This window comes from Erythrolamprus reginae, chromosome 4 (assembly GCF_031021105.1).
Source record: "Erythrolamprus reginae isolate rEryReg1 chromosome 4, rEryReg1.hap1, whole genome shotgun sequence".
Taxonomy (NCBI): domain Eukaryota; kingdom Metazoa; phylum Chordata; class Lepidosauria; order Squamata; family Dipsadidae; genus Erythrolamprus; species Erythrolamprus reginae.
The window spans coordinates 12497929-12512071 of NC_091953.1; the positions used below are offsets into that span (position 1 = coordinate 12497929).

Here is a 14143-nt window from a genome sequence, read left to right on the forward strand (position 1 = left end):
TTTTTGGCTTTTAAAAATTTTTTTTAAAAAAAGTTTTGGGGGCACTGCATGTTTTTGCGTTTTGCGCACACGTGCCCATGAAGTATACCCGCGCAGTGTGAGAGGAAGCGAACTGACAACAAGGTAAGTAGGAACCTGAAGGCATGCAGCCCTCCTTCAGTGGGTCGCCCTGTAGGGAGGCACAGCATGCCATGATTGCCACATCAGAATGAAGCGACAGAGAAAGTTTTCTCGATGAGGCGACCTCGAATGAATCAAGATCTCTCCTTTTTATTGTGTTTCACTTCTCTGACATGTGGTACAGAATAACCAATTCGCGAACGCCACATACATTAAGCCATCCTCCAACTACTATTCATTCTTGCACCATATAAGGCAAACTTCTCCTGACTTCCCTATAGATAATTAACGGAAGCTACATTCTTTGCCTTCTTCCTGGATTGTGTGTTTGCAAAGGAATGTGAGTATAAGGCATATATTTCCTTATATGGAAGTTAGCTATAGGTTTTGTTCATATTGCATACCAAGTTAAATGCTTTCCCCCGTGGTCATTGATTCTGCAGGATGCTTACTCAGCCTGGACTTTGCTGCCTTTCCATAGAGGAAGAATTAAGGTTTTATTCAGCACACAATTGGGCCTAAAACATCACTCTCCAGTAATATTTTATTCCCAAATTTCAGTCCCTGTAAACCTATGATTACAACAGGAACCCACCGTGATAGTGTTAGTTTATATTTGAGATATCTGAAAGGGATGGATTGAGTTGTGTGGTTAGACCCAGTGATGCTGATCTGATTCTTAACCTTTCTATAATGGTTTATCTTATTTTTACCTGATTTTAAGGTTTAGTAAAAAGGGAGAAGTTTGATAGCAACAAAGCAGAAAGTAGCTAGAGTCAGAGGGGTGGTGTTTTGTAGCTTCCCATTCTCAAAATTTTAGAACAGTGGAGCATTACCACGGTTGGGCTACTGCCCGGACGGGTGTGAACACAGTGGGATAGCAAAAATGGGGCTCCACCCCAGAGCACCCAATTTGCACTGAAAGATGTTGAAAGAAAATGCAGGGCGTCCTGCATAAGCCACGCCCACCGTGTGGTAGTAAAAGTTTTGGTAGCCCTTCACTGAGCATTACTCAATAGCAATTTTAAAAAATAAATTCAGAAATCAGCTCCGTGGGGAAAGCATAATCTGTTCATAGTTTTTAATCTGTCGCTGTTTATCATTTCTATATTAAAGGGTGGTTCAGGAGACACTGCTCCCGACAGTGTGCCAGAGGCCAGTAGCAGCCATCTAAAAACTGGACAAGAGCCATTGAAATGTAAGCAAATTAATTGTGCAATAGCTATTTTTAAAAGAGCCTAATCTCTAAATATCAGAGTTTGTTGCAGGAAAATCAATTTCCAGAAACATTCACAGATAACTGATTCAGCTGGATTCATTAACTTCTATATAAACATTGTGATACATATACAATACCACGAGTAGATTACCGTATTTTTCGGAGTATAAGATGCACCCTTTTCCTCCCTAAAAGAGGCTGAAAATTTGGGTGCGTCTTATACGCGGAATATAGTTTTTTTCAAAAACAAATTCCAGTCCTAACTAGGTGCTAATGATCTTCCCAGCTCTTACTTTGTAGGCTCTTTCATTGTTACTCTCTATGAAGAATGTTTTCCAAGTCCTAAGTCTTTGCAGGCTTTTTTTCATTGCTCTACTTGCTCCGAATATGTTACTTTCCTGCCCTAACCAAGGTGCTAAGAATGTTCCAAGCTCTTTCATTGTTACTCTCTCCGAATAAGGGTTTTTTTTGTAAGCCCTAAAAGGGATAAAATAATGTACTGAAGCAGACCAGACTAAGGAAGCTAGCCAGATAATATATGGTAGGCAGATTTTCCCCTATTTTCCTCCCCAAAAACTAAGATGCGTTTTATACTCCGGAGTTAGTTTCATTTCAGCAGAGCAGACAATCACAGAGTGGGCTGAGAGTAGACTGAGCCATGCCTAGTCTGCTAGTTTCAGTTTTGATTCTCTGCACAGACTCAGATGTGCTTAGCTCTCATTGGCTGACTTAGTTGCTATGCCAATTCATTGGCTGACCTTGTTACCATTGGCTCTCCCATTTCATGAATATCTTAACACTAAAGTATATGGAAATATTTAAGGTACAGGTAGCCCTTGACCTATGCTTACAATTGGTAGTGTTGCAAGAAATATATATCTGGTTCAGTTCCAAGTGGGGAGAAGGACACTGGAAACGTGGAGGTTGATTGGAAAGATGGTTTATTAATGGATAAGACCACATGGGTTTGAGGTCTAGGCAGCTGAGCACATGGAGCATTTATACGCTCTCTTGGACCTTGCCCTTGAGCTTCTTGTTCCTGTGCAAGAAATGTTTTCTATTGGTTGTCAGACTCCTATGGGACCATATATCATGTTTGTCTGAATTTATTTATTTATTTAATTTATTTATTTATTTATTTATTTATTTTATTCATTCATTTATTCATTCATTCATTCGATTTTTAATGCCGACCTTCTCCTTAGACTCAGGGCGGCTTACAACATGTTAGCAATAGTAAAAATTATTCTGCTACACTGGTATTTTATTAAATAATACATTCACCATTTGGTTCAGAATACTTTTCCCCTTGTTTTCGAGCTCTAAAATCTAGGTACATTTTATACTCTCGTGCATCTTATACTCCACAAAATATGGTAACTCTTGAATAACAAAGATATGCACATAGAAACGTTTATGAAAGTAGTTATGAATAATTGTTCGGCCACACACAGATACACTAACCTGAGTCAAAGTTTACTTTTAGAAATAGCACAGTCCAATAAACAGTCCAGGTCATACACCTAATAGTCAGAATAACAGTTCAAAGAATATCAAATTACAAAGACTTCTTACCAGTTGTCTTTGTCATGAACAGTAACAAAGATACCAAGCTTAAACACAGTTTAGATACATAGACCAGAATGTCTAAGAAAGCATATCAGAGAGAAAATACAAGAGGGAGTGAACTATGATCTCTAGCTCCCTCTTATGGTAATCTGCAATACAATCAACCAATCAATCAATCAGAGAAAGCATACAGTTAAAGCTATATACATTAACACAGTTAAACCTTCATACATACATTGTTGTTTTATATATTGCCAACCCAACTGTTTACAGAGTCCTAACATGATGAATTAACCAGTGTGCCCATTTTTGAAAATATTGATGTACAACTTGAGTTTTGTCATTCCTTTTAATTTTTTTCTGAGACTGCCAATGCTTTATTTTTTGTTTCCATCTCAAGATGGCTTTTCTGTTGGTCTCTCTGGCTACACGGTGATGGAGAGAGGGGGGAGGATCCAGTCTAAATTTCGGGACCTGGAAGTGAATACCAGAGAAGCAATGTTACATGTGAAAGATTCTAAAACAGGTACAATTTATTGTTCCATTTTCTTCAGGGAACAGTGGCTTTTGTTCTTTTGCTCTTAGCACTATGCTATGCTAGGGTTCTTTGAGCAGTTACAATAATGCAGGTAGACCTTGACATTATTTATTTATTTATATTTATTTGTCGATCTTATTTGCATATATAATATAACAGATATAAGTATAAACCTGTTTATGAATGCACGAAATAAATGGGAACATTAGGGCAGAGATGGTAGGCATGATGGTGCATTTATGCACGACCCTTACCGCTTAAAATTGATCGCTCTGTTGCTGAAGTTTGGAGCGGTTTACCTTATGCTTGTATCTATTGTGTGCTCATCTATTGTTGCGGTTGAAGCTGAAGTAGTCATTGACCAGTACTGTAGCAGACAATTTTATGTACTACATTTAGGTCGGTCTGAAAGCAGCATAGTTCTAAGTTGTCTAAGTCCAAAATTTCAAGCCTGGTGGTGTTGTATATACTCCTGGTCAGTTGGAGGATGGTGAAGAGTTAGATGACTGATACAGATGGTGTTTATGAATTAGTGCCAGGCCCTGGGTTACAGGTATCAGAACAGGTGGGAGGCCAGCCACAGGATGTTGCTATGAGTCCAGACTCCAGTGAGGAAGAGACAGACAATCGCTGGTTAAACCCTCACTTCAAAAGAGTTCAAAAACGCAAGGAGCAAGTGTTAGGGAAAAGATATTAAGTGGAGGAATGGGTTAATTACTGGAGTGACGTATTCGTCACGTCAGGGTGCCAGAGGGGAAGAAGGGCGGAGTTTTTCAATGTTGTAAATCCATCATGGACGTGTGTTGTTTTGGCTACGGAGTGAGTTAGCTTATTCTTTGTTATTTCACAGCTATTCCTGGTGCTTTTGAACTACACTGTATAGACATAAATCTTAAGATAAGGGAGGAGGCATGGAGGAATGTTTGTGTGCTCTACTTGCTAAAGATAAAGAGAGAGGAATGTGACTGTAATGTATTTTGAATACGGAGGAGAGGAGAATAAAGATGGAGTTTTTGTTTATGAAATCCTGCATTCAGTAAGCGTTATTCCCAATGTAACTGAAGTTCTACCAGAATCCAGAACAGGTGGCATAAGGTATTCCGTCCCGGGGTCATATTATCCCTTTTTTGTGACCTTCTGACAAGCAAAGTAACCGGACCAGATTACCTCAGGGACCGCCTTCTGCTGCACGAATCCCAGCGACCAGTTAGGTCTCACAGAGTGGGCCTTCTCCGGGTCCCGTCAACCAAACAATGTCGCTTGGCGGGACCCAGAGAAAGAGCCTTCTCTGTGGCGGCCCCGGCCCTCTGGAACCAACTCCCCCCAGAGATTAGAATTGCCCCCACCCTCCTTGCCTTTCGAAAGCTGCTTAAAACCCCAGGCATGGGGGAACTGAGATACACTTCCCCCTAGGCCTTTACAATTTTATGCATGGTATGTCTATATGTATGATTGGTTTTTATATAATGGGTTTTTAACTGTTTTTAGTATTGGATTTTGTTATATGCTGTTTTATTGCTGTTATTAGCCGCCCTGAGTCTGCGGAGAGGGGCGGCATACAAATCAAATAAAATCAAATCAAAAAATCAATCAATCAATCAATCAATAAATAAATAAAGTCAGCGTGGAAGCCAGCTTTACTTAACAACCAGGTTACTAACTTAACAACTGCATTGAATCACTTAACAAACAGTGGCATGGAAGGTAGTAAAATGGGGCAAAATTCACTTAACAAATGTCTCACTTAGCAACAGAAATTTTGGGTTCCAACGAGGTCGTATGTTGAGGAATTGCTTATTCAGTAGTTTGCCATTTAGTCTGAATTGGAGAACTGGGGTTTGGGGACTGGGGGAAATATGCAAAATAGAAAACGTCTACCAACTAAAGCAATACTCAAGTTCGTATTTTTTGTTTTGCTATCCAGCTAATAATCTTGTCCGTTTCAGGATCCAGTGGCATTCCCGTGAAAGTGATTACCAACCTGTTTAGTTTAGGCTTGCCCAGCGAATGGAAACTATACCAGTACCATGTAACATTTAACCCAGAGCTGGCATCGCGGCGTTTACGGATTGCCCTGCTGTATAACCATGCTGAATTTCTTGGAAAAGCCAAAGTATTTGACGGAGCAATCCTGTTTCTTTCATACAAGCTTGAAAATCAGGTAAGGCACTCTCCCTCCTTGTGTGTGTGTGTGTGCGTGCGTGTGTTTGTGTGTTTGTGTTTGCGTGCAGTCTATGTATGAATGAGAGGAGGGAGATGATTGGATTTTTTCCCAATATTAATTGTACATTCTTTTAGAGGGCAGAAAAGCATACATAGGTACGGCTGTTCAGGTTTGGTCAGGTAACCCATGATTTTTTTTGGCTCTTGCATCAGCTCCATGTCAGTTATCTTGTTTACCTTTTATTACTCATTGTTACAAGTGATTTTGGCACACAGCTCCGTAAATTAAACTATTTTATTATTTATTTATTATTAATTATATTTATGTACCTTAGCAAATCTTTGCCTTATTTACTGGCAAGGGAAAATTAGTCTATAGTCAGAAAGCAACTACAGTGATACCTTGTCTTACAAACTTAATTGGTTCCGGGACAAGGTTCTTAAGGTGAAAAGTTTGTAAGACAAAACAATGTTTCCCATAGGAATCAATGGAAAAGTGATTAATGCGTGCAAGCCCAAAATTCACCCCTTTTGCCAGCCGAAGCCCCCGTTTTTGCACTGCTGGGATTCCCCTGAGGCTCCCCTCCATAGGAAACCCCATCTCCGGACTTCTGTGTTTTTGTGATGCTGCAAGGGGAATCCCAGCATGGGAATCCCAGCATCGCAAATACGAGTGCTTCGCTGGCAACGGAAGTCCGGAGGTGGGGTTTCCCAGCGAGGGGAGCCTCAGTGAAATCGCAGCATCACAAAAACACCAAAGTCCTCAAAACCCCACCTCCGGAAATCTGTGTTTTTGCGATGCTGCGATTTCACTGAGGCTCCTCTCGCTGGGAAACCCCACCTCTGGACTTCTGTTGCCAGCGAAGCATCCGTTTTTGCGCTGCTGGGATTCCCCTGCAGCATCACAAAAACACGGAAGTCCAGAGGTGGGGTTTCCCATGGAGGGGAGCTTCAGGGGCATCCCAGCAGTGCAAAAACGGGTGCTTCACTGGCAATGGAAGTCCGGAGGCGGGGCATCCCAGCGGCGGCGGTGGGTTTGTAAGGTGAAAATAGTTTGTAAGAAGAGGCAAAAAAATCTTAAACCCCGGGTTTGTATCTCGAAAAGTTTGTATGACGAGGCGTTTGTAAGACGAGGTATCACTGTACTAGGAAGGAATTGTGCTTTAAAACGTTTTGCACTTGATTTCTTGCAGTTGAATTCAAATTGCGTATTCTCTTCCTCTTAGGTCACAGAACTGTCTTGTGAAACCCGAAGAGGTGAAACGGTAAAGATAACAGTCCAATTGATCCACCAGATTTTATCTAGCAATCCGGTGGGCATCCAGTTCTTAAACCTGCTCTTTAAAAAGTGAGTCTTACTTTTTTGAGGGGGGGGGGGCGGGGGGAGATGGAGAGAAGGGAAAAGTCACAATTTTAGGCTAAATTCTTACTCAAGTGCTCCATCATTTGAGGTTTTCAGGAAAAGATTGGGCAGCCATTTGTCCAGGATGGTTTAAGGTAGTGGTTCTCAACTTTTCTAATGCCGTGACTCCTTAATACAGTTCCTCATGTCTCCCGGAGGCTCCGCTCTGCACCCGGCAGCAAAGCGCTGAGTTAGCCGGGAGGGAAGCCACTGGAGTCGCCTCAGCAGTTGCGGCCACCTCCGCCGGGACCGGCTAACTCAGTGGCGCACTTGCCTTGTCCCTGCCAAAGCAATGGTTTGCTGCTGGCTGCGGAGCGGAGCCTCTGGGAGCCCCTCGCGAGGATTCCCCAAGAGAGAGAGAGAGAGAGAGAGAGAGAGAGAGAGAGACAAAGGCAGAGAGATGAGAAGTAAAAAGGGAGAGGGGAAGTGAGGGACAACGTGTGGGGTAGAGATAGAGAAAAAAACCTACTTCGTGGATTTTCTTTTATCGCGGGTGATCCTGAAGCGTAACACCCACGATAAGCGAGGGATCGCTATACTTTTCTACTTGTGGCAAGCCAAAGTCTCTAACTCAAATAACAGCTTCGGCCTGACAAGTCTCTTTCAGCTCATTCTATTCAATATAGAGAGTAAAGAAGATAAGCTTGGCAGCAATTCCAAGTTCCATTACACGAGTGTCCAAGATAAAACATCCTAAGTCTTATAGACAGAAGAGAGTCACACAGATATCTCCCTAATTCATAGGAGTATAAGAAGTAGGAGGAGATACCGCGGTGATCAAACTTCCAGGATTGAAGTCAGCCTTAACCAGATAGACCAAAGGTCTACTCCACCAGAAGGCTAAAAGAGTTTTTAATGGGAGAGTTGGCTATCGGAACAGAAACTTCCCTTGCTTACATGCAAATCATTGATAAAAATATTGAAAAGTAACAGGCCAAACTTTTGTAGCAGTCGAGTTTGATGAAGAAACTGTTGTTGAACATTTTATTTTACATAACTGATGAGATTGCAAAATGTATCTTTTAATTTTTCAGTTTTGAAACGATGCAATGTTTGCTGCAGTGTACTAACACAGTATATATACTTGTTTTTAATACCAGGGTTTTACAAAAGCTGTTGATGTATCAGATTGGGCGAAACTTCTACAGTCCCTCTGATCCAGTGGAAGTCCCTCAACACAAGTGAGTTGGAGAGCTCACCTTGAAATCTTTTCAGCCTAAATATTTCTGGGGGCCAATTAAGTTATTTCATCTATGAACAATTCATGAACTGTTGAGAAAGCTCCCCCCCCAAGTATCTGATTAATACCATTTTATTCATTCATTCATTCATTCATTCATTCATTCATTCATTCATTCATTCGATTTTTATGCTGCCCTTCTCCTTAGACTCAGGGAGTCTAATAGCACTTCTTAATAGAGCCAGCATATTGCCCCCACAATCCGGGTCCTCATTTTACCCACCTCGGAAGGATGGAAAGCTGAGTCGGTGATAAGATTTGAATCGCTGAACTACAAATCTGCGGCCAGCTTCAGTGGCCTGCAATACAGCACTCTACCTGCTGCGCCACCTCGGCTCATATATTATTTGTAGCCTAACATTGTGAGATAAACTGTGTTGATGGATGAGAAGTAATCCAAAATGGATCAGAAGCTATGCAGGTAGTCCTCGATTTAGGACCACCATTGAGGAACCAGTCAGGATACAAGCCACAAAGTTATAGTCATTTGTGGGAGGAGATGGGTGATGGGAACAATGAGAAGATTAATTGTAGTGCAGACTTAGTAAATAGTTTGACAGTATTGGGGGAATTATTTGTTTAGCAGAGTGATGCCATTCAGGGAAAATATTGTTCTTGTGCCTGGTTGTTCTGGTGTGCAGTGCTCTCTAACCCTCCTTTGGAGGGTAAAAGCAGTTTGTGTCCAGGATGTGAGGGCTTTGTAAATATTTTCACAGCCCTCTTCATAAACCTATAATCATAGTAAAACCCTGCTTACAGAATAGGCAGTCATCATAAACTCAGAACAGTCAAATGAGACCAAAATAAGATAGCCACCGCTACCCATGCCATCCTACTGACCTTCAAATTCCCTCCGAAAGAGGACCTTGGTTTCGTCCCCAACCCTACAGCCAGAGATACATTACAGCTCCACTCTATTAAGGAAGTAACAACCCCGTTTGCCATCTGGGTTTGATTCTTGTGGGGCTCAAAGGAGCGAGTAGTTTTGACGTTAGATTTCATGACATTCTTTTTAAGACAAATGTTGCTTCAAAATGTTTCGAGAGGCCCCTTTTCTACTTCAGAATGTTTCATCTTTCTCAATTCCCCCAGGCGTGGGGGAATTGAGACACCTCCCCCAGGCTTACAGAGTTTTGTATATGGTACGCTTGTGTTGTATGGTTTTTTTAAATGACGGGGTTTTAGATGCTTTCTTTTAATTATTAGATTTGTTACACTGTATATTGTTTTTATTGTTGTGAGCCGCCCCGAGTCTACAGAGAGGGGCAGCATTCAAATCTAATAAATTATTAATTAATTAATTAATTAATTATTAATAATAATAATTTTTTAAAAAAATATTATTATTATCTTTAACCTTTTTTAAAAAAAAAACTTTGTATGTGTATTGTATGCATGTTTTCTTCTGATTGGACGTGGCATTGTTGCCAGGCTGCTTGGAGTCTAACTCAAAATGTCTTTTTCTTCCCCTTTTAGGCTGACTCTGTGGCCAGGATTTGCGGTGTCTGTTGGGCACTTTGAGAACAAAGTAATGCTCTGTGCAGATGTGAGCCATAAAGTGCTTCGGAGTGAAAATGTTTTGGAGTTCATGACTGATCTGTATAATAATTCAGAGAGGGCCCGCTTTGCAGAAAACTGTGAGAAAGAATTGGTGGGGCTGATTATTCTTACAAGGTACAATTTAACCCTACGGAAACCATGACATCTATTTAAGCGTTAGTAATTTCATATTCACTTAGGTTGCTAACTTCAACCATTGTAGTTTTATTTATTTATTTATTTATTTTATTTATTCAATTTTTATGCCACCCTTCTCCTTAGACTCAGGGCGGCTTACAACATGTTAGCAATAGCAGTTTTTTAACAGAGCTAGGCTATTGCCCCCATAATCCGGGTCCTCATTTTACCCACCTCAGAAGGATGGAAGGCTGAGTCAACCTTGAGCCGGTGATGAGATTTGAACGGCTGACCTTCAGATCTACAAGTCAGCTTCAGTGGCCTGCAGTACAGCACTCTACCTGATGCGCCACCCCGGCTCGTTTTGTATTATCGATTTTAGAATTTTCTTTGCAGATATGTTCAATAGTAGGTAATTGTATACATTTTATTTACCAAACTTATTCATAGGCATATGACAAGACTAATAAATAAAAATATGTATAAACATAAATCTGGACCAGCAAATTAACAAAACATAAAACAAAATAGTTATCATGCCTAATTATACTTTGTCTTTCCTGAAAAGTGGCAGCATGTATTTTTTTTACACAAAAGAACATGAATTTTGCCTACACTCCTATATTTTATCATGTTTTCCCGAAAATAAAACCCTGTCTTATATTTTTTTGAACTAATTGAAATAAGTCCTTGGCTTTATTGCCACACACTCAAAATCCAGATTGGTCTTATTATCAGGGGATGTCTTATTTGGGGGGGTGGGGAACAGGGTATACTTAAGAAGCTACCATTCATTTTATTTTTGTGGGTGTGTAGCAGAAAGAATTATGTCAGGGCACATTAAAGATTACGTAGACCATCTAGATTATTTAGATTTTTTTTTAACTTGGCATTTTAGATACAACAACAAAACATATCGTATTGATGATATTGAGTGGACTGTAAAACCAACAGATAAATTCCAGAAGCGTGATGGCACTCAGATCTCCTACGAGGATTATTACAAACAGGTAATCGAGAATCTGGATATTGCATGAAGGCTTGCTCCAATGTTCGTAAATATGATACCCTTAATTGTATTGACGTATAATTTCTAGCATTCCCAAATTGGTCATACTAAGTTACAATCCAACAGATCCGAAGGATGGCAGATTGACAGAAACTCTTTGGGTGCCTTGTCTAAGTAGAATGATAATATTAAACCTTTAATATCATCAAACATCTTCCTGTTTCAGGGTCTTGGGAAGGACTTGATAAAAATGCCAGATCCAAAAAATACTGGGTTATGCATTGCTTTGTACATAAGTGGTAGCAGTTTACATCAAGGGTGTCAAACTCAAGGCCTGTGGACCGGATCCGGCTCACGGGGTACTTAGATGTGGTCATGGGGCCACCCTCGAAACAGCGAAGAACCAGCCTGCGGTGCCTCTGCCAGCAAAAATGGAGCTCCCAAGCTGGCAGAAGGTTGCGGGAGGCCGTCGCAGCTCAGGAGCTCATTTTTGCTGGCAGGGTGCTCAGCCCACCACATGCGCCTCCGACCCGAGTGGTGACGCGGTGGCCATGCTCATCTCACCCCCCCCCAAGGTCAAGCAACCCTGATGAAACTGCAAGGGAGTAGATTTAGATTAGCCTTCTGCTGCACGAATCCCAGCGACTAGTTAGGTCCCACAGAGTGGGCCTTCTCCGGGTCCTGTCAACTAAACAATGTCGTTTGGTGGGGCCCAGGGGAAGAGCCTTTTCTGTGGCGGCCCCGGCCCTCTGGAACCAACTCCCCTCGGAGATTGGAATTGCCCCCAGCCTCCTCGCCTTTCGTAAGCTCCTTAAAACCCACCTCTGCTGTCAGGCATGGGAGAACTGAGATATTCTTTCCCCCTAGGCCTTTACAATTTACGCATGGTATGTTTGTTTCCTTTTATTTTTTTGAGCAGTATAGTTAAGTCAATAACTTCTCCCAAAAATAAAGGGAACACTTAAACAACACAATATAACTCCAAGTCAATCAAACCTTCTGTGAAATCAAACTGTCCACTTAGGAAGCAACACTGATTGGCAATCAATTTCATCTGCTGTTGTGCACATTCAACTTTGTACGGAACAAAGTATTCAATGAGAATCTTTCACCCATTCAGGTTTAGGATGTGTTATTTGAGTGTTCCCTTTATTTTTTTCGACCAGTATATGAAGGAATATATAGGAAACATATTAAGTATTTAGGAAAACAACATGTTCTGTTAACAGTGGGAAATGTCTGGATTTCAATTCCCAAAATTCCCCAGCCAGCATGCTAGTATTAGACCTCTGATCATTATGCTGGCTGGTGAATTCTGGGAATTGGAATCCAGACATCTTTAAAGTTGCTAAGGTTAAGGACCACTGAACTGTAGAACCAAGGGTTTTGAATGGAGCTGATTTGCCTCCTTCTGATCTCATTTCTGTGAACAGCAATACGATGTATCCTTGAGTGATCTGAATCAACCAATGCTCGTTAGCAAGCTGAAGAATAGAGGCAGCCAGTCTGCTGAGCCTCGTGTGGTGCATCTCATCCCAGAACTTTGCTACATGACAGGTAAACCACTGCAACGTGGCTCATCCAAACAGTTGTTAGCACTCTGACCTTGTCTTTATTAACGATGACTATGATCATGATTTATCACTTATTGCTTGTATGCACACTGAGAACTTACACACCAGAGACAAATTCTTTGTGTGTCCAATCACACTTGGCCAATAAAGAATTCTGGAATAGAATAGAATAGAATTTATTGGCCAAGTGTGATTGGACACACAAGGAATTTGTCTTGGTGCATATGCTCTAAGTGTACATAAAAGAAAAAGTTACATTTGTCAAGCATCATGTGGTACAACACTTACTGATTACCATAGGGGTCAAATAAGCAATGAAGAAACAATCAAAGTTAATAAAAATCTTAGGATACAAGCAACAAGTTACAGTCATACAGTCCTAAGTGGGAGGAAAAGGATGATAGGAACGATGAGAAAAAACTAGTAGAAATAGAAGTACAGACTTAGTAAAAAGTTTGACAGTGTTGAGGGAATTATTTGTTTAGTAGAGTGATGCCGTTCAGGAAAAACTGTTCTTGTGTCTAGTTGTCTTGGTGTGCAGTGTACAGTGCTCTGTAGCGAAGTTTTGAGGGTACGAGTTGAAACAGTTTGTGTCCAGGATGCGAGGGATCAGTAAATATTTTCCCCACCCTCTTTTTGACTCAATGGAAGGCAGGTTGGCAGCAATTGTTTTTTTCTGCAGTTCTGATTCTCCTCTGAAGTCTGTGTTGGTCTTGTTGGGTTGCAGCACCAAACCAGACAGTGATAGAGGTGCAGATGACAGACTCAATGATTCCTCTGTAGAACTGTATCAGCAGCTCCTTGGGCAGTTTGAGCTTCCTGAGCTGGTGCAGAAAGAACATTCTTTGTTGTGCTTTTTTGATGATGTTTTTGATGTTAGGTGACCATTCTAGGTCTTGAGATATGATAGAACCCAGAAATGTGAAGGTCTCTATAGTGTTGATACTGTGTTGTCTAGTATTGTGAGAGGTTGAAGGATGGAAAGGTTTCTCCTAAAGTCTACCACTATTTCTACGGTTTTGAGTGTGCTCAGTTCTAGATTGTTCCGGTCACATCACTATTCTATTCTATTCTATTTAGCCAATTCTGCAGCATTCAAAAATTAAGAGATGAAGTTTCTGGTCAGATGAACATTTGAATATAGGCAAGATCCAATCTGTATCGGTGACTGACCCAGATTTGATCTAGTAACATTATCCCAGGACACGTATATTGGCCTTCATGAGAATATAGACAGATCATAAAAGAGCACAAGATCACGATTTTGATTGCTTAGCAACCGGCTCACCTTTGTGGTTGTTTGCAATGGCTCTGTCGGGGTTCCAAATATTTATTGATTTATTTATTATATTTCCATGCCGCCCTTCTCCGCAGACTCAGAGCGGCTCATAACAAAATAAATACAATAATACAATATATAAGAAATCTAAATTTAAAATTAGATCTAAAACTCCAATACATTAAAACCAATTGCAAACAGCAGTGGAAGCAAAGAGTGTGAAACGGCAATCTATCAACAGACGCTTTGGAAAAATAAACCGAGTATCTTCCTGAATGGATGGTATACACCAGGAGTGGGCATTTAATTTTGCCATGGGGCTGCATGAGAAATTGGGGTGGTTTTAGAGGGCC

General features: G+C 40.9%; 1 protein-coding gene across 3 annotated transcripts in view; it reads left to right on the plus strand.

The window, feature by feature from the left end:
- LOC139166286 (piwi-like protein 4) overlaps nucleotides 1-14143 on the plus strand; it is a 48264-nt gene that overhangs the window by 9030 nt on the left and 25091 nt on the right. For all 3 annotated transcript variants that reach the window (XM_070749638.1, XM_070749640.1, XM_070749639.1), the window contains exons 3-10: nucleotides 1237-1318; nucleotides 3309-3434; nucleotides 5393-5607; nucleotides 6836-6957; nucleotides 8112-8192; nucleotides 9728-9925; nucleotides 10827-10938; nucleotides 12371-12494. In XM_070749638.1, the coding sequence (XP_070605739.1) occupies nucleotides 1237-1318; nucleotides 3309-3434; nucleotides 5393-5607; nucleotides 6836-6957; nucleotides 8112-8192; nucleotides 9728-9925; nucleotides 10827-10938; nucleotides 12371-12494 (1060 nt within the window). The remainder of the gene's footprint in view (nucleotides 1-1236; nucleotides 1319-3308; nucleotides 3435-5392; nucleotides 5608-6835; nucleotides 6958-8111; nucleotides 8193-9727; nucleotides 9926-10826; nucleotides 10939-12370; nucleotides 12495-14143) is intronic.